This window comes from Muscardinus avellanarius (genome assembly GCF_963383645.1).
Source record: "Muscardinus avellanarius genome assembly, chromosome: 3".
In the NCBI taxonomy this organism is placed as follows: domain Eukaryota; kingdom Metazoa; phylum Chordata; class Mammalia; order Rodentia; family Gliridae; genus Muscardinus; species Muscardinus avellanarius.
Genome location: NC_137788.1, coordinates 134,311,219 through 134,336,434, shown reverse-complemented (window position 1 = coordinate 134,336,434; position 25,216 = coordinate 134,311,219). Strand labels below are relative to the sequence as shown.

At 42.7% G+C, this 25,216-nt stretch overlaps 1 protein-coding gene across 1 annotated transcript; it reads right to left on the bottom strand.

Moving 5' to 3' along the window:
- Window positions 1-6,418: 6,418 nt before the first annotated feature.
- On the bottom strand, window positions 6,419-22,190 carry SPESP1 (sperm equatorial segment protein 1; the record flags this gene model as incomplete). The annotated part of the gene is made up of 2 exons (XM_080691648.1): window positions 6,419-7,383; window positions 22,127-22,190. 2 exons carry the CDS (start codon window positions 22,188-22,190, stop codon window positions 6,419-6,421), a joined length of 1,029 nt encoding a protein of 342 aa, XP_080547774.1.
- Window positions 22,191-25,216: the final 3,026 nt, after the last annotated feature.

Here is a 25,216-nt window from a genome sequence, read left to right as displayed (position 1 = left end):
CGCAATAAACAATAGAGATAAAAATAACTTCTAATTCAAATATGTTGCTATAAAAACAATGAAACGTATCCTGTAGAAAAATATACCAATAAAAGAAAATTTGTCGGTGCTTTCTTTATCAAGCTTAAGTTTGTGTTCTCTGAATTATGTTTTATATAACCTAAAAGTAAATATTCCCAAAAATACATTAGTAAGATCAAAGAACTTAGATTTCATTATTCAGATATTTTAACACAGATAAAAGCAAAATTGTTATTCAAAGATAGCTTTCTCTACACAGAGGATCAGAGGCTTCTTCATTAGCATCTTTTCAATAAAAACTGAGGAGTTTGAAATAACTAGCAACTTTTCCTGTTACATGAAATCAAGTAAAATCAGGCTTCAGTCTAAAGCAGTGTAACCCCCAAAACATGAACAGATAAAACAACACTTTACAATGCTTTGACTCAATGTGAGCATCTTCTCAAAGAAGAGCTTCAAGCACTTCTGCAGACTAGAGAGAAGATATTTTGAATGTTCTCAAATTACTCTCTACTTTATACTGCACTAGGCCTATATAATCATACCCAACATCTCCAGAACTGCAAGCAACACAAAGCTACTACTTTATTAAGCACCTGTTATGAACTAGGCCATTTATTTATTTACTAATTTACTTATTAAGTCATTTGGGTATTGTTTTTTGTTTGTTTTGTTTTGTTTTGTTTTGTTGGTGGCACTGGGGGTGGAACCTGGAGTCTTTCTACCTCCAGGCTATACTCTCAGACCCCATTCTTTATATTTTATTTGGAAACGGGGTCTCACTAAGTTGCTGAGAGCCTAAGTAGCTGAGGCTGGCTTTGAACCTGCGTGATCTTCCTGTCTCAGCCTCCCAAGCGCAGGGATTACAAGTGTGCGCCACCACGCCTGGCATGGTGCTGGGCATTGAACCCAGGAAATTTTACCTCCAAGCTACACCCCCAGACCTATTTTATTTTTATTTTGAAACAGGGTCTCCCTAGGTTGATGAGAGTCTCACTACCTGTGGACACTGTCCTTGAACCTGGATCCTCCTGTCTCAGCTTCCCAAGTACTAGGATTACAGGCCTGAGCCACCACGCTTTTTTGTCTCCATACATACAAGCCCATCATCAGCTGAACCCATTCTTCCTGGTCCCGTCTTAGCTCAGGCTCCCATCCCATCTTCAACCTCTCATTTTCCATCGGCTCCTTCTCATCAGCTGCTAAGTATGGCCTGGTCTTGCCACCTGAAAATAACAAGGTAGTATTTTCCCTGAGCTTTATTTCCCTCCAGCTATCATTTCTCTTGTTCTAGATGATTTCCAGAATCATCTGCATGTCTCCATGTTCTCACCTCATCTCATTCTTCAGACATATCTCCTTCTCCAGTTCATCTGCCCAGGCCATTTTTCTACTAGCCCAGTGAACGATTTTCAGTCTTCATTTTCTTTGGCATTAAAACATTTGTAACTCAGCCAGGCGTGGTGGCACAAGCTTGTCATCCCAGCATTTGGGAGGCTGAGAACGGAGGATCGCGGTTCACAGACAGCCTCAGGTACTTAGTGAAGCCTCTGCAACTCAGTGAGACCTGGTTTCAAAATAAATAAAAAATAGGGCAGGGGGTGTAGATCACAGGTCGGATGCCCCTGGGTTCCATCCCCAAACCCACACACACACAAAAAAAAAACACATTTTTTTAAAAGGATAAAAACTAGAACTGAGGGTATAGCTTGGAGGTAGAATGTCCCTAGGTTCCATCCCCAGTACAAACAAACAAACAAACAAACAAACAACACTGTAACTCAACAAGAAGAAATAAAAAGCACATTGTCAAAGGCAAAAAAAAGCTGTACTAAGTATTTAGCAGATGTTTTTCAGCAGGCTCCAGGTGAAAACTGGAACCACTGGTGTGAGGAGTCATGCTAGCTGCTCCCCGGGCACTTGCTGGTGGCCGTGTGGCCAGGTGGGAGAGGCTGGCTGCGGCGAAGGTTCTTGCTGGGGCAGATTTAGGGGGCAATCAATGCTCCCGCCCGAATTTATCTCAGAACATTCATTTTGTATCTTTAGATCCCCCCAAGGTGCAAACAGTACCAGAATTCCCAAATCAGACAGGATTTTCCATTTCACAATAGCCAAGGAAGCAGACTGTGGACAGCTGGCCGAGGAGGACCCAGGGATTCCCTCAGGATGGCTACAGCTGAACTGAAAGAATGTGAGGCGGTCAGGAGGAAGTGACCTGAACCCTGCTGCGCAGACACACCTGGACTCCATCCACGCTGGCTCCGTGTATTCCTAGTGTCTTCCACAACTGGGACACATGGAAGTCACGTCTGAATACTGAGAAAACCTCTGGAGGTGGCCCTGCCCTGCCTAAGGGAGCGAATCATTTCTAATACTCAAAACTAGTTTTCTAAGAGGGAAACACAATTCAGCAGAGTGTGGTGGTTTATGTCTATAAACCCAGTAGTTGGGAGGCTGAGGCAGGAGGATTGTAGCTTCCCAGCCAGTGAACAGTAATCTAGGGAGAACTTGTTTCAAAGTAAAATAAAACGAGGGCATAGCTTTGAGGTAGAATGCACCTGGGTTCAATCCCTGAGTACCACAAAAAAAAAAAAAAAAAGGAAGAAAGGAAGAAAAGAAAGGAAGACTAGCGATAAAAAAATTACTTTAACAGTCTTCATGTGTTTATACAGCAAACCAAAAAAAAAAAAAAAATGAGCTTACATCTTCCAACTAAAATGGCTTCTTAGAGCAACTAAAAGCAGACTGGTTTTCATAAACAATGGAATAGTGGTATACTACAAACAATTCTACCTCCTGCTAGATTTTAACTAGCAGGACTTTGTCGATACTGGCTTTTAAGTTTCTAATAGTTATACTACAGAAAATGTGTGCGATATATATATATATATATATATATATATATATATAGTGTGTATATATATATATACACACACACAATTTCCCCCCATTTCAAAATAGCTATTTCACAAAATTATATACATTTTAAATGCAATATAAAAATATATATACACATACATACATACATATACAATTGTTTGTTTGGGGATGTCTTTTTCTTTTTCTGTAGTTTTTCTTGTACTGTATGGCAAGGAGTCTCCCAATGAAAGGTAAGCTGTGTGTTTTAAAGAACACTCATTATTTCATCCCACATTTTAGACAGGTAAATCTGAACATTCAGCCATGGGCTGCCATGTAAACTCTCAGAAATGAGGTCTGCTATGTCCGATGTAATAACTGTAGAATTATTTCAGAGTATTTTAAATAATAGCCCCCACCAGGAGATGCCTAAGGCTGCGAGTCTGTTGGAGCGGTGCCACGATTTGCTTTTCCCTCCAGGAACAGAATGCTTCAGAAACTGACCAGTAGCACCGATGTATAATCTTGACCGCAGGGGCCATTTCTTGAGCGGGCGCAGGTGGCCGTCGCCACTCAAGGCACCCAGACGGAGTCTGTCATGCCTCCGCGTCGGACAAATGACCAGTTTCTTGAACAAATTAACTTTGAGGGCAAAAAAAGAGGTGGAAAGGAAGCCGGGCATGGTGGCGCACGCTTGTAATCCCCGCGCTTGGGAGGCGGAGACAGGAGGATCCGCGCAGGTTCGAAGCCAGCCGTGCGCGCTGGCTTAGGAGACCCTGTTTCCAAATAAAAATATAAAATAGGTCTGGGAGTGTAGCCCGGAGGTAGAAGGGCTTCCAGGAATTCCAGTACCACCAAAAAAAAAAAAAAAAAAAAAGGTGGAAAGGATTGCTTTATATTGAGATTTATAAGTCATCACATCAACCAATCCCAGTGTGTGAACTCTATTTGATGTTGATTCATACAGAAAACCTCTGAATTTCCAAATGTCTAATAACTTTTTAAATTTAAGCAATGGCTACATATTGATATTAAAAATCATTAAACTTTAATATGCGATAATATTGTAATATGTTTTTAAAAAGCTTTTAGAGATTCACATTCTTATCTTTAGAGATTAAACGACAAAAGTATTTTGGATTTTATTCAACCCAGGAAGGAGGCGAAGGGTGAAGGTGCCGATGACAGAAGCTGGCCCTGTGTGCGTGCTGGTCAAACGGGATGCTGTATGGGGTTCATGATATTGTTTACTTCTGCAAGTGTTCAAAATTTTTCTTAGTAACATTTTTAAATAAACAAGAGTAAAAAGTAAAGGGCATTTTATAAAACAAAACCTCTATAATCCTTTTTACAATATAACTGTGTAAGAATTATTTTTGACTCCTGCTACTTCCCCAATCACACATATCCATTCTGTTAACAAAGTCTGTCGATTCTTCCTCTTAACTGCCACTTCTTTCTATCTACTCCAAGCTAAATTTGGTCTGTGCATGTCCACTTTTGCCTTCCTCTAAAGCAAGTGTGTGTGTGTGTGTGTGTGTGTGTGTGTGTGTTTAAGAAACATGCACCTGCGCCCGGCATGATGGCACATACCTATAATCCGAGTATTTGGGAGGCTAAGAAAGGAGAATCACAGGTTCAAGGCCAGCCTCAAAACTTTAACAAGACCCTCTGCAAGTTAGTAAACCTTGTTTCAAAATAAAAAATAAAGCCAGGCATGGTGGCGCACGCTTGTAATCCCAGCACTTAGGAGGCTGAGACAGGTGGATCCGGGTTCGCGGACAGCCTCAGCTACTTAGTGAGGCCCTGTGCAACTCAGTGAGACCCTGTTTCAAAATAATAATTAAAATAATTGGGCCAGCGGTATAGTTCAGAGGTAAAATGTCCCTGGGTTCCATCCCCAGTACTGCAAATAAAATAAAATAAAATAAAATAAAAAAATAAAAATAAAGTAAACACTTAGTGAGGCCCTTTGCAACTCAGTGAGACTCTTGTTTCAAAATAAAGAATAAAAAATAGAGCTGGGGGTATAGCTAAGAGATAGAATGCCCCTGGGTTCCATCCCCAGTACCGTAAAAAAGCAAATAAATGAATAAATAAATAATAGAGATCTGGGGGTATAGCTCAGAGGTAGAATGCACCTGGGTTCCATCCCCAGTACCAAGGAAAAGAAAGGTACAACACAAATTTGCTCATATTAGTCCTTTTCTTGAAACCCACTGCTTCTCACTGCCCATAGGGTAAAGGCTACAGTAGCCCAGTCTGCAGTGAGGCCCTGGGGTCTACTTGGCCTGTGCTGGTCACGGCTGCACTTGGGCGCTCTACCTGGACATTCTGTGCTCGGCTCCATCTTGGGCGCTCTACCTGGCCATTCTGTGCTCGGCTCCATCTTGGGCGCTCTACCTGGCCATTCTGTGCTCGGCTCCATCTTGGGTGCTCTACCTGGCCATTCTGTGCTCGGCTCCGTCTTGGGCGCTCTACCTGGCCATTCTGTGCTCGGCTCCATCTTGGACGCTCTACCTGGACATTCTGTGGTCCAGGTGCTTCCTGGACCTGCCGTGCTGTCGCCACTTTTTCAGGGTAACTTTCCCATTATTTGGGGGTCTAGATAAGGTCAAATATCTCCTTTCCTAACAACTTGTCACAACTCAAATTTTTAAATTGATGAAATTATTTAATGTCTATTTTGCCTCCTATAATGTAATCTCAAAGAAAGTAACGAGTCTTGATTTTTATATCCCCAAAGCCTAGCATTTTGTCCTAATAGAAGGTCAATAAAATTGTATTAAACTATAGATAACTGGCTAGATGAAGCAATACTGGTTAAATAATGAAACACAACTACCCACAACATAATTACACTACTACGCAGTAACCTTAACGGCACCCATCATACTCCCTGTCCAAAGAGTTGCAAAAGTTTCATGTATAATGTATATAAACAAACAAAAATAAATGAGAATGACGATTACAAATTCAGGGTACAATCCCTCCCTGACACTCCAAAAATACCAACAGCAACAGAACAGGAAAGGGCCTGAATACATCACACCCGCTTCTAAGGAGGCGCACATATATCCAGACAAAGGAGTTTTAATAAAGCCCCACGTGGACTATGCAGACAAACTGAGATTCTACTGAACTGAGCTACTCTCTAAAGAAGTGATGGAAGCTATGTATCTGAAATGACTATATTTATGTGCAATTATTTTAAACTGCCTACGTTTAGACTGCAGTCTCTTAACTCAAAATGGGTGAGTTTACCTAATCTATTAAAGTAAAATCAAACTTAAGCATTTTAAAGATTAGATCTTCATGACTTCTCAAGTTAATGAGAAAAAACTACAAATTCCCCCCAAAAACCAAAGTCTTATTTTGAATAATTAGGTTTTCAGTACATACGAAAATTTTATAACACGTGACATACGAAGATGTTGGCACACTGAACTATACTAGAAAGTACTTTTATTCAACTTTTGAAATCACTAATATGTTTATTTTACCACGAATGAATGTAATTTGTTTAAACCAATTTTTGTCATGGAATTTCAAGTAGGTTTAAAAATTTTATATTATTTCTTATTAACTTCCTAATAAGGTTCTGAGTTTCTTCTTGACCTACACATAATATTTTTTTCAATGTCTTGAGTACTGTAGTAGCCTTTTCTCTCATTTCTGGTGGAACATGTCTAACATCTAAATATTCTGATAATTTCGATCTAGAATTATACAGCATGTTAATAAAAGTCCCAGCGTCGTCGATCTGGCCGCTGGTCCGCCCGAGCGGGGATTCCTGGGAGCCGTACATCTTTTCCAACCTGTGCTCTGCGGCCGCTGCCAGCGCGAGGCTCCGTTCCAGGTGCTCCCTGGAGGCTTTAATGTCATCTTTATACTCCCGATTACTGCTGTCACCGTGAGGCATCTGCTGCACCTCTGAGTGGATTTCTGAGATTTTTCTCAAAATGTTGTCATACTGTTCAATCCCTAGCTCCTCAGATGTTCCTGGTCCAGATTCGCCGGCGAGCTGCGGGACATCCTCGGGTTCTGGGGAGCTCTCCCAGCCAGTGCTGGTGGCTGTGGCAGGGGGGCCTGTAGATACGTCCCTGTTCTCTGTGACTGGCTCCGGCTCCGGCTCCGGCTCTTCTTTTTCAATATAAGGTTCTTCTGTATGTAAAACAATGGACACGTTGTTTGGTTTGATTGACCAGAATGCGGTGGTTTCCAGGGTCTTCGTCTCCATTGCCCGTGTGAAGTCTCTGGGAGGGAAAGTTTTCCTGTTTTCACTGACAGGACTGGTTAAAACATCACTGTCAGCTGAACGTTCTCCAGGTGTGATTCGCTCCTGAGATCTCGAGACCTTCCACTCTGTAGAATACACAGTTTTTGGAGTCTTCAATTGTTTCTCAGAGCTGGGCTCCCCAGTGGGAACACTCAGTACTAGGTTCTCTAAATCATGCACATAATGATTCAAGTTTTGTTCTTCATCAGGAGACACAGTTGCCCCTTAAGGGGAAAAAAATCAAATAAATAGTAAGTAACATTTGTTGTTATATATGACACAGTAACAGAACCCACTGACCTGTATTTGTTTCCCATGCTGTCAGGGAAAAGTTGAAACAAAGAACTAAGAAGCAAAACCTCCTGGCAGTGCCAACTCTCATTTAAAGTGAACAAAATCAGCCAGACACAGTGCGCACACCTATAATCCCAGTATTTGGGAGGCTGAGACAGGAGGGATGCAGGTTTGAGGCCAGCCTCGGCAACTTAGTGAGATCCTTGGTAACGTAGTGAGACCCTGTTTCAAAATAAAAATAAATAGGGAAAAGGGTATATAATTCAGAGGTAAAAATCCCCTGGTTTCAATCCTCAATACCACAAAAATAAGATAAAAAAATTTTTTTAGGTTCTTATTAAAACAAATGGGCAAGCTGGGCCCAGTAACTCAGGCCTATAGTCCCAGTACTTGGGGCAAAAGATCTTGGGTTCAAGGCCAGCTTCCGCAACTTAATAAAATCATCAGCAACTTAGGGAGACCATATTTCAAAATAAAAATTAAAAAAGGCTGGGGGTATAGCTTAAATGCAGAATGCCCTAAATTCAGTACCTAGTACCAAACAAATGAATAAAACAAATGGACAAGATTAGTGCACAAGTTATATATTAATACAATTCTTTATATCTTTTTACATATATTCTCTTATATAACTTATGATTCAACAGGCAACTGATTCAACTAAAATTTTCTATTATATCTTTTAACCCAGTAATAGCCTAGAATAACGTCATACTGGCTCACTAGAACCAACTATTAAATTTTCCAGGAATTTTTATAAGCTAGACGTTAAACACAGACAGCATTAAAATTAAATGATCTGAATCTGCAATTTAATAAATTATATTTTAAAGGTAATGTCCAAAAATCATTACCTCTGGGTTATTTTGTGTCATCTTACTACTCTCTTATGCTCCTGACATTACTTACATCTAGTGTATCTACAGGTGACGGTTAACATACTGGCTTTGGGTAAGCACCAATCACTTCATACGGTAAGTCATTAAAAGGCACATTTATTTTTGCATTAAGTAGCTTTTTCCCTTTATTTGACAAAAAAACTATATTTGAAAAATATAACCTTTAAAAAGGAAAACAACTTACTTAGGCATACTCCTACTTATAAAATGCATTGTCCTGAGTCTAGAATTATCATGAAGAAAAATATTGAGTAAAACAAATATGTAACTGAGTGCAGTGAAATTAAAATCTTTGATTGTGGTCCTAGCTCTATTACTTTCTAGTAATTACCTTAGGCAATTACTTAATTTCTCTGAATGTCCATTTATATATAAAATAAGGATATTGCATTTGCCTTTATGTCCCACAGAACCAGATTAGTTATTTTTAAATACGTTAAAAACTACAGGGCTTGCTGGGCGTGGTGGCGCACGCTTGTAATCCCCACGCTTGGGAGGCGGGGACAGGAGGATCGCGCAGGTTCGAAGCCAGCCTCGCTGGCTTAAGAGACCCTGTTTCCAAATAAAATATAAAAAAAATGGGTCTGGGAGTGTAGCCTGGAGGTAGAAGGCTTCCATCCCCAGTACCACCAAAAGAACAAACAAACAAAAACAAAAAACTACAGGGCACTATATACAATACTGTGGGTGTTTGTTTGCAGTAGTGGGGATCGAACCCAGGGGCATCCTAACTCTGAGAGACACCCCCAGCCCTATTTTTAATTCTTTATTTTGAGACAGTGTCTCACTGAATTCCAAAGGGCCTCATTAAGTAGCTAAGGCTGTCTGAGAACCGCGATCCTCCTGTCTCAGCCTCCCAAATGCTGGGATTACAAGCGTGCGCCACCACACCCAGCAATGATACTATTATTTTTATAAAGGTAACTGTATTTTTTATTTAAAAATATTAAGCCGGGCATGGTGGCGCACGCTTGTAATTCCAGCATTCGGGAGGCTAAGACCAGAGGATCTCGGTTCGCGGATAGCCTCAGCTACCTAGTGAAGCCCTCTGCAACTCAGTGAGACCCAGTTTCAAAGTAAAGAATAAAAAATAGGGCAGGGGGTGTAGCTCGGAGGTCAAATGCCCCTGGGTTCCATTCCCAAACCCGCCAAAAAAATAATAAAAATAAATAAATAAATATTAATTTCAGATTTCCTAGAAAATATGCTTCCTAATAAGAACATTTAAAACTATGTTTTGGCCGAGCGTGGTGGCGCACACTTGTAATCCCAGTATTTGGGAGGCTGAGACAGGAGGATCACACAGGTTCGAAGCCAGCCTCAGCTACTCAGTGAGGCTCTCAGCAACTTGGTGAGACACTGTTTCCAAATAAAATATAAAATAGGTCTGGGAGTATGGCCCGGAGGTAGAAAGCCCCTGGGTTCCACCCCTAGCACCACAAAAACCAAAAAAAAAAAACAAAATATATGTTTTGGATCTTATTTTGTAGGAAACACTAAAAATTTTTCTGCTAAAGACAAAAATAAGACAAAGATAGCTAATATCTTCATTACTTTTATATTGAACGTACCAGTCAATGCAATTCAACAGTGAAAATAACTGGAGACAAGGAGAATTAGGAAGGAAGAGGTAAAACTGTTTTTCTATGCAGGTGATATCATTACAAATTTGACAGTACAAAAGAATCCTACTACAACAAAAAAAATCAGCAAATAACAAGTTATAAAAATCAACACACAAAGCTGAGCATGGCGGTACATGCTTGTAATTCCAGCATTTGAGAGGTGGAGACAGGAGGATGGCGGTTAGAGGACAACCTCAGGTAAACTTAGTGAGGCCCTTTGCAACTCAGTGAGATCCTGTCTCAAAAATAAAGAATGAAAAATAGGGCTGGGATTACAAGTGTGCTCTACCACTCCTGGCAGAAAAAAAGAGTTTTTGCAGATGTGGTTAAGGAGGCTGACATGGGGTGATTCTCCTGGATTATCTAGGTAAACTCTAAATCCAATCACAAATGTCCTTCTGAGAGAGAAAGAGACAGTCAAACTTGATACAGAGCTGAGAAGATACCAAAGAGAGAGAAGAGGCAGAGCTTAGAGTGATGGGGCTGCAAGTCAAATGTTGGCAGCCCCAGGAACAGAGACACAGGAATACATCCTTCCCTAGAGCCTACAGAGGGAGCAGCCCGCCTACACCTTGGTTCAGACTTGGCAAAGCCAGGCGTGGTGGCGCACACTGGTAATTCCAGTACCTGAGAGGCGGAGACAGGAGGACTGCAAGTCCACAGCCAGCCTCAGATACTTAGTGAGGCCCTCCACAACTCAGTGAGACCCTGTTTCAAAATAAACAATAAAAAAAAAAAGGGCTGGGGGTGTAGCTCGGAGATAGACTGCCCCTGGGTTCCATCCTCAGTCCTCAAAACAAAACAAAACAAAACCCCTCTACTTAGACTTAGTGAAACTCATTCAGACTACGCGCCTCAAGAACTGAGAGGAAGTTTCTACTGTCTTAAACCACCAAGTCTGCGGTATTTGTTGTAGCAGCCATAAAAATATAGGAAGATAATAAAATCTTCTGAAACACATAACTGAGACATTAACAAGTAGAAAGATATGCATGGACTCACCAAGATTCAGCATCACACAGATGCTTAGAAACCACATTCCCTCTGATAATTTACATATTTCATATGCTCCTAATAAAAAATCATTAAAAATTTTTAGAGTTATAAAAATTGATTTTATAGTTCATTTGGAAAAATAAATAATAGCCAGGAAAAGAGGGTCTCGACCTATCAGATATGAAAATCACATATTAAAGTGCTCTAAAACTTTATTATAAAAATATTATTAGCGCTGGTGAATAGGCAGGTGAATGAAACAGAACAAAATACAGAAATAGATCGAATTGTATATGGCAAAACTCAAGGTCAAGGAATGTTTCCTTTATAAATTATTCTAGCTATAAGTGAAGAAATCATTTATAATTAGAACATGATCTTTTTGCAATGATCTTCTGTGGTTACTAATATCATAAAAAGATAACACAATCTGATAGAATAATATGTCATCTATGAAGTGTTCTTGCAAATAAAAGGTCAAACCTGATTCCAATGGATCTCTCTAGATCTAACTAATAATATACAGAAATATATAGGACAATTAAAAAAAGATACTTAAACTACACCACAGGGATACAGTCTGCAAATTCTAGACATGGGAAGCTACAGGATATTTGACCAGGTTTTTTTCAACAATTAAATTGCAAAGGGAAAAATAGAAAGAGAAGATTATTAATAGATGTATCAATAAGTTATATGAATGATTTTTATTTAAGTCCCGATTCAACCAAATGAACCAGAAAAAAAGGTAATCAGAAAAGTCTGAGCTTTGATATTTGATGATATTAAGGAATTACTAGCTTTTTTTTTTTTTTTTCAGTACTGGGGATTGGACCCAGGGCCGTTCTACCTCGGAGCTATACCCCCAGCCCTATTTTGTGTTCTTTATTTTGAAAGTTCTCAGTGAGTTGCAAAGGGCCTCACTAAGTAGCTGAGGCTGGCTGCGAACCTACCATCCTCCTGTCTCAGCCTCCCAAATACTGGGATTATAAGCATACAAGGAATTATTATACATGTGAAATTACATTATTTTTATGTTTTGTCAGGTCTTTATATTTTAATCTTTCATACTGAACTATTTACTTATAAAATTAGATGATGTCTAGAATTTGCTTTTAAATAATCCTAGTCAAAGAAATTGGAGAGGGATCCCAGAGAAATAAGGGGAAAATGAAAGTGGGTGGAAATATCAATAAAACAAGATTAATCATGAGTTAATAATAGTTAAAGCTGGTTATAGATATATGGAGATTTTATACTATATTCTTTCTACTTATGTATATACTTAAATTTTTATACTAAAGTGTATTTTAAAATTGAGCCAGGTGTAAAGGCACTCACTTGTAATCCCAGTTTTTGGGAGGCTGAGACAGGAGGATCACAGGTTCAAAGCCAGTCTCAGCAAGGCCCTCTGCAACTTAGTGAGACCATTTCCAAAAAAGAAATAAAATCGGGCTGGGGGCAAAATTTGGAGTAGAATGTCTCTGGGTTCAATCCCCAGTACCCGCCTCCCCCAAATGTGGAGGTGGGGAAGGATTTCAGTTCTGGGTAACCAAAAGCGAACAGGCAAATTATAAGCAAATCTAAAATGTATGATCAACGGAGGTTTAGTAGATCTTAAGAAGACACTGTCATGAGATTATAGTCTAATAAACATTTGATTTTCAAATGATTTAGCTTGTCCTTCTCAAAGTAGTAACAGGATACCCAGGGGGCTATTAGGTAAGTCAAGATGTCGAAGGACAGGAAAGGAGGTACTTGCTCCTAGCTGACTCCTAAAACATCCCTGGAGCACTCATTATTCCCTTCTGTTGCTCAGGCAACACCAAAAAGCCTGTCGAGGCTGCCTAGCAACGGAGCACCCTACTCCTACTGCGCTTTTCTTCCCTTCTTAATGTACTCTTCTATTCCATCCCCTCTCCACACACTTCCCGTCTCTTGTGCTCGATCCCCTAAAACATCTACATATCTCATATTGACCTCGGTTCTACTAATAAGCACTGTGCTCCCAGATCAATTTGATATTGTAAAAATGTTTGTGGGCAAAGCAGTAAAAGACCGCCTCAACTATCCTTACAGGTGGGCCTGGCCTATGTACACCTGTATTTCTCCATACTTTACAAGGTGCTGAAAAGCTGAACAAAATTCAAATTCTTACACAGAACAGACAACCCTGGTAGAAGCTGGGTCATTGTACCTTGAATATTTGTCGTCTACACTGGTATAATATCGCTTCTATTTTTACTAGTTATTGAACTAAGCCAACAGCTACATCTCAGGACGAGGCCCAGGCAAGAGTCCGCTCCAGGGCGAGACCTCAGCTGCTTTCCGGGGCCTCCGGCAGGAAGGATGGCCAACTGCTAAGCAGTTTTGTCGCAGTCTCAGAGATGGGGGCTATCATTGAGCCTGAGTTGTCTGCACTTGAAATAGTACAAGAATTGGCCACATGACAGAAATAATAGGAAAAGAAACAAAAATGGTACTAGCAACTACAGGAACAAAAGTAGCAGGAAATCTGAGGGGGGAATCGGAAGATAAGGATTAGAAAGACCGAAATAGCCCTCGCTGAGCATTTAGTGTGCGCAGGCTCTAAAGGAGAGCTTTGAATGTGAGGAGTGTTTTAGTAAAGAGGAAAAATGAGAAAGAGTAAATAATTTGCCTAAGATTATATTCAACTTGTAAAGAGTACGGATAGGATTGAAGACAGGCTGTCTTGCTTCAAAGCAGGTGAATATAACATCTACACAGTGTTATCTTAGAGAAATGCCACACAGATACTGGAGGAGCAGGAAGGGCACGGTGATAAGATCATCCTCAAGAATATAACTCTACTTTAAAATACATAAGTAAAAACAAAATGTACAAAGTTGTACACACTGTCAACTAGATCAGATGTTTTAAAATATATGCAAATATTCAGATAAATAAATAATATAAAATTCTGCTCTACTGTAAAAAAGCACCCCTTCTATTAAGCTATATCTAGAAGTATTGAAATTTAATATTTCATACTACAAAGTATGAATGGGAACTGACAGCCAATGTCTTACAAAAGATAAATTGTTAAGGAAAATAAGAACGTAAGTTCTTTATGGATAAACTCAGCATTATAAGATTATAAATCAGGCTTCTGATCACCTGAATTGGTAGCAACACATCTCTCTTTAGTCGGAAAAGCCGAGCCATGTGCTGTAGGCAGCTGAAGACTATCTCCATTCACGCGGCTTTCAAGCATCAGGTCTCTAAGAGGGATACATCAGTGGCCTGCATCATGCCGGCACATTAGAGTCCCCAGGGGGAGCATAATGAATGCTGACTCGGGGTGGGGGGCCTCCCACCTCCAGATGTGATTGGCCTGGGCAAGTTTTGGAATCTTCCAGGTGATTCCAGCATGCAACAAAGCTGAGAGCCTCTGGGTTAACTTCCTGAAAATACCCCATGTGAAAGAGTCTGGTATTTACTCAGAGAAGAGATGCTGAGTCCTCCCGGCAACACAGGCGTGGTTAATCACACAAGCTCCAGCCAGCTCGCTGAATCCTGAAAGATTTGCAGACAACTCCATGCCTGACAACCAAACTGAGACCCAAGTACAGAAGAGGGAACTCAAGCTTTAGGTCAAACGAGGAAGCCATCCTTGAGGGAGCCAAAGGAGGGCAGGGGTGTGAGTGAGTGAGTGAGTGATCCAGGGAGCCCCCAGCCAATGCAGACTCTGTGGTGGATCAGAGACTCCCAGAGGCTCCTGAAAGCTGGCCCATGGTGAACACCACCTTCGCTCCCCAGTCGGCCTATAACATGAACTACAAAGCCTGTAAGGGTTTTCAGTGAACTCATCAAGCTCACTTCCAAGGTGGTTGCAAAACAAGAGGCCACCATGGAAAAGAAGAGAGACGAGAAGAGGCACAGATCTTCACGGTCACCACGAGGGAAGCTAGGGATTCACACAGGCCCCACACGGAAACCAAGAGAAGGGGCGACGGCTGGACAGGGACCAACGCGTCGACTGTAAGAAGAAAGTCCATTGGCGGAATGAGTGCCCAGAACGAGGAAGGGAGACAGACGTGCCGCAAAAGAGGGTCCAGAGAAAAGATGTACATAAACCGGCTGTAGTCGCAGCCTCTAAACAAAAGGAAGGCCCCAGGGGCAGACTCTGAAGTCCCTGACTGGGGCTTTGAATCCCACTGAGGGCGACCGAGCTCAATTGTGACATGCCCCCAAAAGCCCACGGTCAAAATTATCAGGGGCCAAACCACAGAGGGACCAAAGATACCTCCACTATTAGGGCTGGTACTTAGAACGATTTCCCTGAGTCTGGGATATACAAGGAGAAATCAGCCTTGCAAGAGGCCACAGATAGTGGTGCATTCAAGCTGGGTACCACACTGGTGAGACAGAAACAGTATCCAATCCTCCTTGAAGCCCAGTTAGGGATAGCGCCTCACATCAAAAGACTTAGAGAGAAGTCCTATGGGAAAGCCAATCTTCATGGAACACCTCTTTGCCCCCAGAAAAGAAATCAGGGGTTGGCAACTATGGGTCACTACAGAAACTCCACAGAATCAGCAATGCCACGGAGACTTTACACCTCGTGGTACCCACCCCTTATACTCTACTGAGTCTGATACCTCCAATGGTGACTACTTTCACATGCCTATATTAGAAAGATGCTTTTTCTGCCTGAGATCAGCAGAAACGAGCCAGTCCCTATTCGCTTTCAAATACGAAGACCCAGGGACTGGCTCGAAAAGACAATTGACCTGGACACTCTTCCCCAAGAGTTCAAAAATTCCCCTGCCATCTTCAGGGAAACCCTGGCAAAAGACTTAGAAAACTTCCAACCCACTGGGTACAGCATCTTCAAGTACATTGATGACCTATTGCTGTCTGCCCCCACAAGAGAGATCTGCAAAAAGGACAAACTGAGGCTCAGATCTGCCAGGAAGTTACCTACTTGGGGTTGACCTCAGCAGGGGACAGAGCAAAGGTGGCTGACCAGGGAGCAACTGAAGACTCAGAGGTCTGGTTACAATAATCCCAGAGGAGATCACACCCAGCCTGGTCCGTCAGGCCCATGAAATGACTCATTTGGGCAAAACTGCTTTACAAAAATACTTGATGGTACCACATCTGGCTAAGTTGACTCAGCAGGCCAGTAAGACCTGTCTTCAATGTGCACAAAACAACCCTAGGCAGGAACCTCCAGCCCCGCTGTTGTCACAGAAACAGGGGTTCTGTCCATCTGAGCATTTAGAGATGGACTTTACATGCAACCAAATGAAGCAGGTTACAGATATCTGCTGGTCATGGTCTGTACCTTTTCAGGCTGGATAAAAGCTTTTCCCACCTGCTCAGAGAGGGCCCAAGAAGTGTCCCCAGCCCAAGCCAAAGAAGTCATCCCACATTCTGGGGTCACAGTGAGCATCAGGTCAGACAACGGCCCAGCCTTTGTTGGCAAAGTCATTCAACAGGTATATACAGCAGTGGGGCTAACCTGGAATTTTCATACAAGGTGCCATCCCAATCTTCGGGCCAACCTGGAAGGATGAACTGAACTCTTAGAACTGCAATGGCCAAACATTGCCAAGAGACAGGCCTTTCCTGGCCAGAATTCTCCCGCTCGTATTGTTTAGGGTGTGCTGTACTCCCCGCAAGTGCAGGTACTCCTTTTTTTTTTTTTTTTTTTTTTTTCGGTACTGGGTATGGATCCCAGAGGCACTCTACCTCTCTGCTACACTCCCAGACCTACTTTTTTCTTTATTTTGAAACAGGGTCTCACTGAGTTGCAAAGGGCCTCACTGATCAGAAACTGAGGCTGCCTGCAAATTGCGATCCTGTCTCCGCCTCCCAAATGCTGATATTATAAGTATGCGCCACCATGCCTGGCTGGTACACCTCCTTTGAAGTCCTGTTCAGGAGTCCTCCCCCATTACTACAAAGGGATTCAGGGGACCTCCGAGAGTTTGGGGAGACTCACTTCCAGGATTCCTTAAAAGCCCTAATTAGCACTGAATACTTAAATCTTCCTCCTCTCTCGATGGCACCAGACTCTGTACACTCCTGGAGTCTGGAACACTGGGTTTGGGTAAGTCTCAGTGTGGCGTAGCCTAGACCCCAGGTAGGAGGAACCATACCAAACTTTTTCTTTTGGCTAATCTCTGTGTGAACTGGATATGAATGACAGTGGTTTGTAAATTTCTTGTGATTTCTATCAGGATAGAAACTGAACTCAGAAAGCCTAACAGTCAATCATTAGGATCGTCCCTCAGCCCTTTGCAGGTGTCCATGGACCCACTATTCTCATGCGAAGGTGGTTTCTTAACCTGAGCAGACCTGGACAGTGGCTGCAGGTCCCTAGACCTCCAACACATTTGGAAGTCTCAAGTTCTTAAAATTGCACTTTTAAGCACTAACTAGAATACCCAGTACTTGGGAGACTGAGACCGGAAGATCACAGGTCCAAGCTAGTCGCAGCAACTTAGCAAGACCTTGTTTCTAAACAAATAAAATAGGGATGTGGGTGTAGCTCAGAGGTAGAATGCCCCTGGGTTCAAGCCCCACCCCCACGAAATTTAATTAATAAATTAAAAAGTGCCAAAGATGTAGCTTGGTGGTATAGAACTAGCGTAGCATGCATGAAGTCCTAAATTTAATCCACAGTGCCACACACACACACAAAAAAAAAATTCTGTGTTTTTAGCTTAAAATTTGTGTTTCATTTGTGTGGTGATTTGTAGTTATCACAGAATAAAAGGCTGAAAAGCAAACACAACATGTCCATATCCACACTAGTGTGTGTGTGTGTGTGTGTGTGTGTGTGTGTGTGTGTGTTACTAAGGGTGGAACCCAGGGGCTTTTCTACCTCTGGGCTATACTTCCAGACCTATTTTTTATACTTTATTTGGAAACGGGGTCTCACTAAGTTGCTGAGAGCCTAAGTAGCTGAGGCTGGCTTTGAACTTGTGCCATCCTCCTGTCTCAGCCTCCAAAGCGCTGGGATTACAAGCCTGCACCACCATGCCCAGCTCGCATGGAATTTTTATACTTTAGCTAATATAACTATGCTTTTGGGGGAATTGTGGTCCCATCTAAATATATGTGAATATAGGATTTCACTTGTAATATGTTACCAACCAAATATCTTTTTGTAACATAAAATGATTATTATAAAACCTATATATTATAAAATCATAAGAACCAATAGATTTTTCCACTAAAATGATCTGGGTATAGTTTTATTCTTTTTGTGTGTGTGTGTGGCACTGCGGGTGGAACCCAGGGGCCTTCTACCTCTGGGGTACATTCCTAGACCTATTTTATATTTTATTTGGAAAAAGGGTCTCACTAAGCTGCCTCACCAAGTAGCTGAGGTTGGCTTCAAACCTGCACAATCCTCCTGTCTCAGCCTCCCAAGTACTGGGATTACAAGTGTGCACCACCAAGCCCAGCTTGGTTATAGTTTTTAAGTGTTATAACTCTGATAGTATCTAACAGGAATTTTACTATATTATTAACTTGTTCTTATTTCTTGATTTATGAATCTGGAAACTAAAAAATTTTAGTTAATAACATTATTTATTTAAAGACTTTTATTTTTATTATTTATTTATTTAGCAGAGCTGGGGATCAAACTCAGTGGCATTATACCTCCAAGATACAGCTCTAGCCCTATTTTTTATTCTTTATTTTGAAACAGGGTATCACTAAGTTATAGAGGGTCTCACAAGTTGCTGAGACTGGCTGTGAACCTGCAATCCTCCTGTTTCAGCCTCCCAAGTACTGGGATTACAACCACCACGCCCAGCTATTTAAAGACTTTGAAAAGAAAAATTAGAAGTCAGCACCATCAGGATGTAGGTGTATTAGAGGAGTATACCCTTCTGTATATCCAAGATTCATTCGTGTCAGGCTGAATTTAGATTTTAACAGTACTGAGATTTTCAACAAATGTGTTTACTTAATATGCCTTTCCTAATCGAATAAGATGATCTTAATGCTGGAATAGTAATCTGGGAAAACTTTGTCAGATTGTCACTTTTCATCACAAAAACCTTTGTATCTTATCCTTGAGAGAGCATTTTTTTTTTTTTTTTTTTTTTTTTTGGTACTGGCGGTGGAACCCAGAGGCTTTCTACCTCACTAAGTTGCTGAGAGCCTCACTAAGTACCTGAGGCTGGCTTCGAACCTGTGCGATCCTCCTGTCTCAGCCTCCCAAGCGCAGGAATTACAAGCGTGCGCCACCACGCCCGGCGAGAGAGCAATTTTTACTTGAGTATCTCACCAATAGTTGTTCCAATAGCAGCCACATAAAAGAAGACACAACTGATTTAAATAAAAGTCAATGAAATAAGCCTGGTTTTGTTTGGTATATTTTTTAAATATGTTAATTATATAGGAAAAAAGAATAAGAAAGACAGATGCAGAGAAAGTAGCCACCTAACACTGCCCTATGAATCCCTTAATCTACTTCTGCAGAAAAGAGGTAAACTATATATATATATATAATTTCTTTCTTTTTTTTTTTTTTGCCGGTCTGGAGATGAAACCCAGGGGCATTTGACCTCCAAGCTACACCCCTGCCCTATTTTTTATTCTTTATTTTGAAACCGGGTCTCACTGAGTTGCAGAGGGCCTCACTAAGTAGCTGAGGCTGTCCACGAACCGCGATCCTCCAGGTCTCAGCCTCCCAAATGCTGGGATTACAAGCATGCGCCACCACGCCCGGCTGAGGTAAACTATATTTTTCCAAAATATCATCTATGATCTACAACCTGTATGCATTTTATATTTAATATCATCTATAGATTTAACAAAAAATCATTTCTTTGTCTGAGAAATGTCTTTTCATTCCCTAAGACATAAGAAAGCTTTGGAAACACGCTGCGAAGAAAAAAAATAAACAAGCCATGAAATTGTGGCGTTAGGCAGGAGTTGCTGTTGCCCTGTGTCAAATGAATATCCAGGGACTGTTGGTAACAGTCCCAGCCTATAGTGTGGAGGTGCATCAATGTCACTTTCGTTAGAATCTAAATATATGTTAGTGAGTTGTCACTGACTGCTCTACTCCTACCAAAACGACAAAAACTGGCTGGGCGTGGTGGCCCACGCTTGTAATCCCAGTACTTGGGAGGCTGAGACAGGAGGAGCACAGGTTCACAGCCAGCTTCAGCTACTTAGTGAGGTCCTCCACATCTTAGTGAGACCCTGTTTCAAAGTAATAAATAAGCAATGGGGCTGGAGGTGTAGCTTGGAGGTAGAATGCCCCTGGGTTCAATCCTCACCTCAGTACTGCAAAAAAAAAAAAAAAAACAAAATAAAATAAAAATGCAGCAACTGATGTGAGCAATTATGGCCATCAAATAACAAGATAGTATCTTCATCATGCTTTGGTCCTTTGTGACAAAGAAGAGAAATTTTACAACAGTTTTAATTAAAAATACCTGAAAATCATGCTAGTATTTATTTAGTTAGTATAATTGGGATTGATACCAGGGATGTTCTACCTCTGAGTTACACCCCCAGACCTATTTTATTTCTTATTTTATTTAATTATTTTATTTTGAACCAGGGAGGGTCTCACTAAGTTACCACCAGCTAGCCTGGAACCTGCAATCCTCCTGTCTCAGCCTCTCAAGTACTGGGCTTACAGGCTTTGTCACCCATTCTGGCAAGGGCAAGTGTTTAAAGGGCTAACTTTAATTATCTAGGACACTATACCGGAACTTTTCCCACTACTATTCATGAGAATTTAAGTGTGTTACGTCTTCACTTGTGTGTGTGTGTGTGTGTGTGTGTGTGTGTGTGTGTGTGTGTTACCCAGGGACTTTCTACCTCCGGGCTACACTCCCAGACCTATTTTATACATTATTTGGAAACAGGGTCTCACTAAGCTACTCAGAGCCTCACTCAGTAGCTGAGGCTGGCTTTGAACCTGCGCGATCTTCCTGTCTCAGCCTCCCAAGTGCTGAGATTACAAGCGTGTGCCACCACGCCCAGCTTACATCTTCACATTTTAACTAAGAGCTTTTACCAATTCTGAAATGTAGCTCTGCATAATTAACGTGCACTGTGATGCTTCTTCACACCTGCCTGATGAATTTTATCTAGTTAAACCAAACTCAAACACCATCCAGTGCTATCCTAAACTACACAGACTAGACGAGCAAACCTCACAGTCATGTGGAATATCCGATATCGGACACCATATTTAAGGACCTCGAACTGTCCTCATGGTGGTGTTACTACAATGAAGCTTAAGTTCTGGCCAATTTGACCTTACTGATTTTCAGCTGTTGGGAAGCCGTAGGTTAGAATTCTGCTTAACCAGGGATTTGAACCTCTTGACATCAGGATGCTTCGGGAGGGCATCTTCATCACTCTGACAAGAGCCAAGCAACTTTTTTCTGTAAAGGGCCAGCCAGAGAGTAAATGCTTTAGACTTTACAAGTCATAAGGTGTGTTGCATGTGGGGCAACCGCTTCTGTGCCGCAGGAGAACAGCCGGGGCCTTTAACACAAAGGAAAGGCTGCGCCTGTGTTCAGGCCTGTGTTTCAATAAAACTTTATGAGCGATGAAATCTAAACTTCCTTTTTGTGTTTCCTACTTTTCCCACACTACCAAAAAAGTACACTGCACATTTGCCTTTTAAAACGCCAAGACCAAGCCGGGCGTGGTGGCACACGCTTGTAATCCCAGCATTGGGGAGGCTGAGACTGGAGGATCGCGGTTCAGGGCAGCCTCAGCTACTTAGGCCCTCTGCAGCTCAGTGAGACCCGGTTTCAAAATAAAGAATAAAACATAGGGCAGGGGGTGTAGCTGGGAGGTCGAATGCCCTTGGGTTCCATCCCCAGACCCGCAAGAAAAAAAAAAAAAAAAAAGTTTTTATAAAATGCCCAGACCAGAACAAAATTGGCCAAATTATGTATATCCTGGTACAGAGGTGTCATGTCGAACCCCACAGTTAGGTAAAACCTTAATGCACCGAAAAAGAAAATAAAAACTACTTAGATTCACATCTTCTTACGAACCAATCGAATAAAAGGTCAAATGGCCGCACACAGCCAGGGAGCTCCGGCGGGACCGGCGGGACACGGGTCGCCGCCCGGGTGGGCTGCCCACGGCGCGAGGGGCCCAGGGGAGGAGGGTGGGCCGCGACTCACTCGGAAACGCCGGCGCCGAGCAGGGCCACAGCAACAGCGCGACTAGGAGGACCGCGGGCTTCATGGGCCATGAACGTCCTGGGCCAGCGGGCCGGGAACCTCGGGCGGGAACGCGGGTGTCGGCGGCCGAGTCCCACCTCGGGGCTGGGGCGCCCCCAACCGTCGCCCCCGCCCGCGCGCCCCTCCCCCGCCCGCGGCCCCCGCGCATGCGCGTCAGAGGGGGGGGGGCGAGGGTGGCTAACGCGAGGCGCCGACGCGCTGCTCAGACCCGCGGCCCACGGAAGGCTGGTGGGAACCAGGCTCCTCCTAACGCGGAGGGAAATGCCTGAGGGAGGAGGCGACCGGGGGAAACCCTAGGCACACGTCCAGAGGAAGACCTCCAGGCTGCCCCCAGAGGGCGGCTAAATGGAAGACAGTTTGAGGGGCCCCAGGCATGTGCATTAAAGATGCCTTAGGGGCTTAGGTTGTTTTTTGTTTCCAGAACATTACTTTCCATTTCTTTTTCCTTTTTCTTTTTTAAATATGACACTAGGGTCGAACCCAGGAGCATTTTACCTTCAAAAAATTTTTTAAAAATTGGTTTTTATTTTGAAACAATATCTTGCCAAACAGATGAAGCTGGCCCCAAACCTGCAATTCTCCTGCACCTGCCTCCCAAGTACTAGGATTACAGGAGTGTTGCTTTGTATTTCTTTGGCGTTTTGGAAAAGGCAGAATTAGGGACCTGGAGCATGTGGGATAGCATGAGTTATAGGTAGAGGTGGTGACCACAAGAATCTATACATATGTTGAAATCTGTAGAGCTGTTCGCCAAAAATTTACTTTCACTACAATTGTTTTTTTTTAAATTCGCATGGGCCCCTATGTCTGCCTCTAGAAATAAGGGGCTTGGATTTTATTCTAAAGCGCTGGGAGATACTGCAAAGTATTGAACTGAGAACGGTCGTGAGTAGATTCGTGGTTCAGGAAGCTCACCCTCCTGCAGCACCAAGAATGGGCCGAGAGAAGTAAGACCAGAGGCAGGGGAGCCGACCTAGGGGCCTCGACTCCTGGCGGCAGAGAGCATGGGACATGAGGACAGAAAGGAGGGAGGGGCACTTAAAGCAAAAATTAACAAAATTAGAGGATTGCTTGAATATGGGCATGAGAGGAAATCCGATGCTTAGATTTGTGGCTTGAGCATCTATCTGGGTTTATGGTGGTTTCGTTTACTGAGATGAGAAATACTTCCGGTTCTCATAGGGGTGGAGGAAGATGGTGACTTTTGTTTTCAACATTATAGTGGGATGGGCTCAGAACCTCCTCCTACCAGAGTGGCCTGTTCAGTGAGCAAGTGGGTGTGGGGCCTGCGGGGTGGGGGGAGGAGATGGAGGTGGAGGTGGAGGTCTGGGAGGCATCAGCATCCAGGGGTGGGGATGCCTGAGATTGCCTGGCATCTTTAGAGCGAGAAGACTGTCAGACTTAGGACAGATTCCTGGGAATCATGGGCAAGCTAAAGAGAGCAGGACGGGCCTGCAAAGACCAAACGTAAGAAGAGGAAGTAAGGAGCACAGAGAGGCTTCATGGGATTGAGCCTCAGTCTGTTTCTGAGAAGTCAACCAGGGACTTAGGCTTAGCAACAAGAGCCTTGAGAGAATGGTTTCAGAGGAGTGGCGCCAGCAGAAGCCAGACCACAGTGAGTAAAAGGTGATGGAGTGCTGACAGTGTAGGCAACTCTTTCAAGGTCGGTGCATCAGACACCTCAGCATGCTAGAATCAAACAGTATGTGGAAAGCAATTTGGAATATGTAACCAAAGCATTAATGATATAAACATGATGATACAATTTATATACTACAAATTCAGTGGGAGAATACTTCATGTCTGGACGTAATCACAATCTACAATATAAAGACAATCAAAGTACAAATTCAGAGAATTCCTGTAATCCCAGTATTTGAGAGACTGAGACAGGAGGACCACAGATGGAAGGCTAGACTCAGCAATTTAGTGAGAGCCTCAGCAACTTAGTGAGACTCTGTTTCAAATTTTTAAAAGGTTAGGGGCAGCTGGGACAAGATGGTGCACACGTGTAATCCCAGCATTCTGGAGGCCGAGACAGGAGGATTCAGGTTCACAGCCAGACTCAACTACTTAGTGAGGTCCTTTGCAACTCAGTGAGACCTTGTTTCAAAATAAAGAATAAAAAATAGGGCTGGAGGTATATCTTGGAGGTAGAATGGCCCTGGGTTCCATCCCCAGGCCTAGCTCCAAAGTAGAATTCCCCTGAGTTCAATCCCCAGTACCAAGGAGGAAGAGAGAAAATGGTTAAGTTAAGCACACAGTGTTTGTGTATCCCCTTCCTATCCAAGTGTTGAGATCTTAATTCCATGTGATGAGTAAGAGGTGGAGCTTTTGAAGGTGATTAGGTTATGGAAATGTGGGGGTGGAGCCCTCAAGAATGGGGTTAGTGCCTGTTATAGTTAGCTATAAAACGTCCCCTAAAGAGCTCATTTATTAATGTTTGGAGTTGATGTAATTGAGTCTTGAGGGTTGTAATCCCAGCAGTGGATAAATCCATTACCCACTGTCATTTGTGATAAATCCATTGAGATGGGTAATTCATTTATCTGGGTCATGGCTTGGGGCAGTCAAGTGTGGCTGGAGGGGGTGAATCCCTGGGATGCAGGCTTGGGATTATATATGGCTCCTCCATCCTCTGCCCTCTCTCTTTCTTCCAGCCTCCATGATGTGAGGAGCGCAGCCCATGTGTGCTCTTCTCTCTGTCACCCGTCGCCAGGCCCTAATATCCATGGTCCCCAGCCTCACATGGACTGGACCCAAAACCATAAGAAAATAAATCTTTCCTCTAAGTTACATGGTCAGGACTTTAGGTTATAGCTTTAAGAATGCTGATCAGAACAATGCCCTTATAACAGAGACCCCAGCAATCTCCTCAGCCCTGCCTCCAGGGGAGGAAACAGTGAAGATGGCCGTCTGCAAACCAAGAAGCAGGCTCCCACCAGACACCAAATCCTCTAGAGTCTTGATTTCCGGCTTTCCAGCCTCCAACTGTGAGAAATAAATGTTTGCTGTTTAAACCTCCCAGCC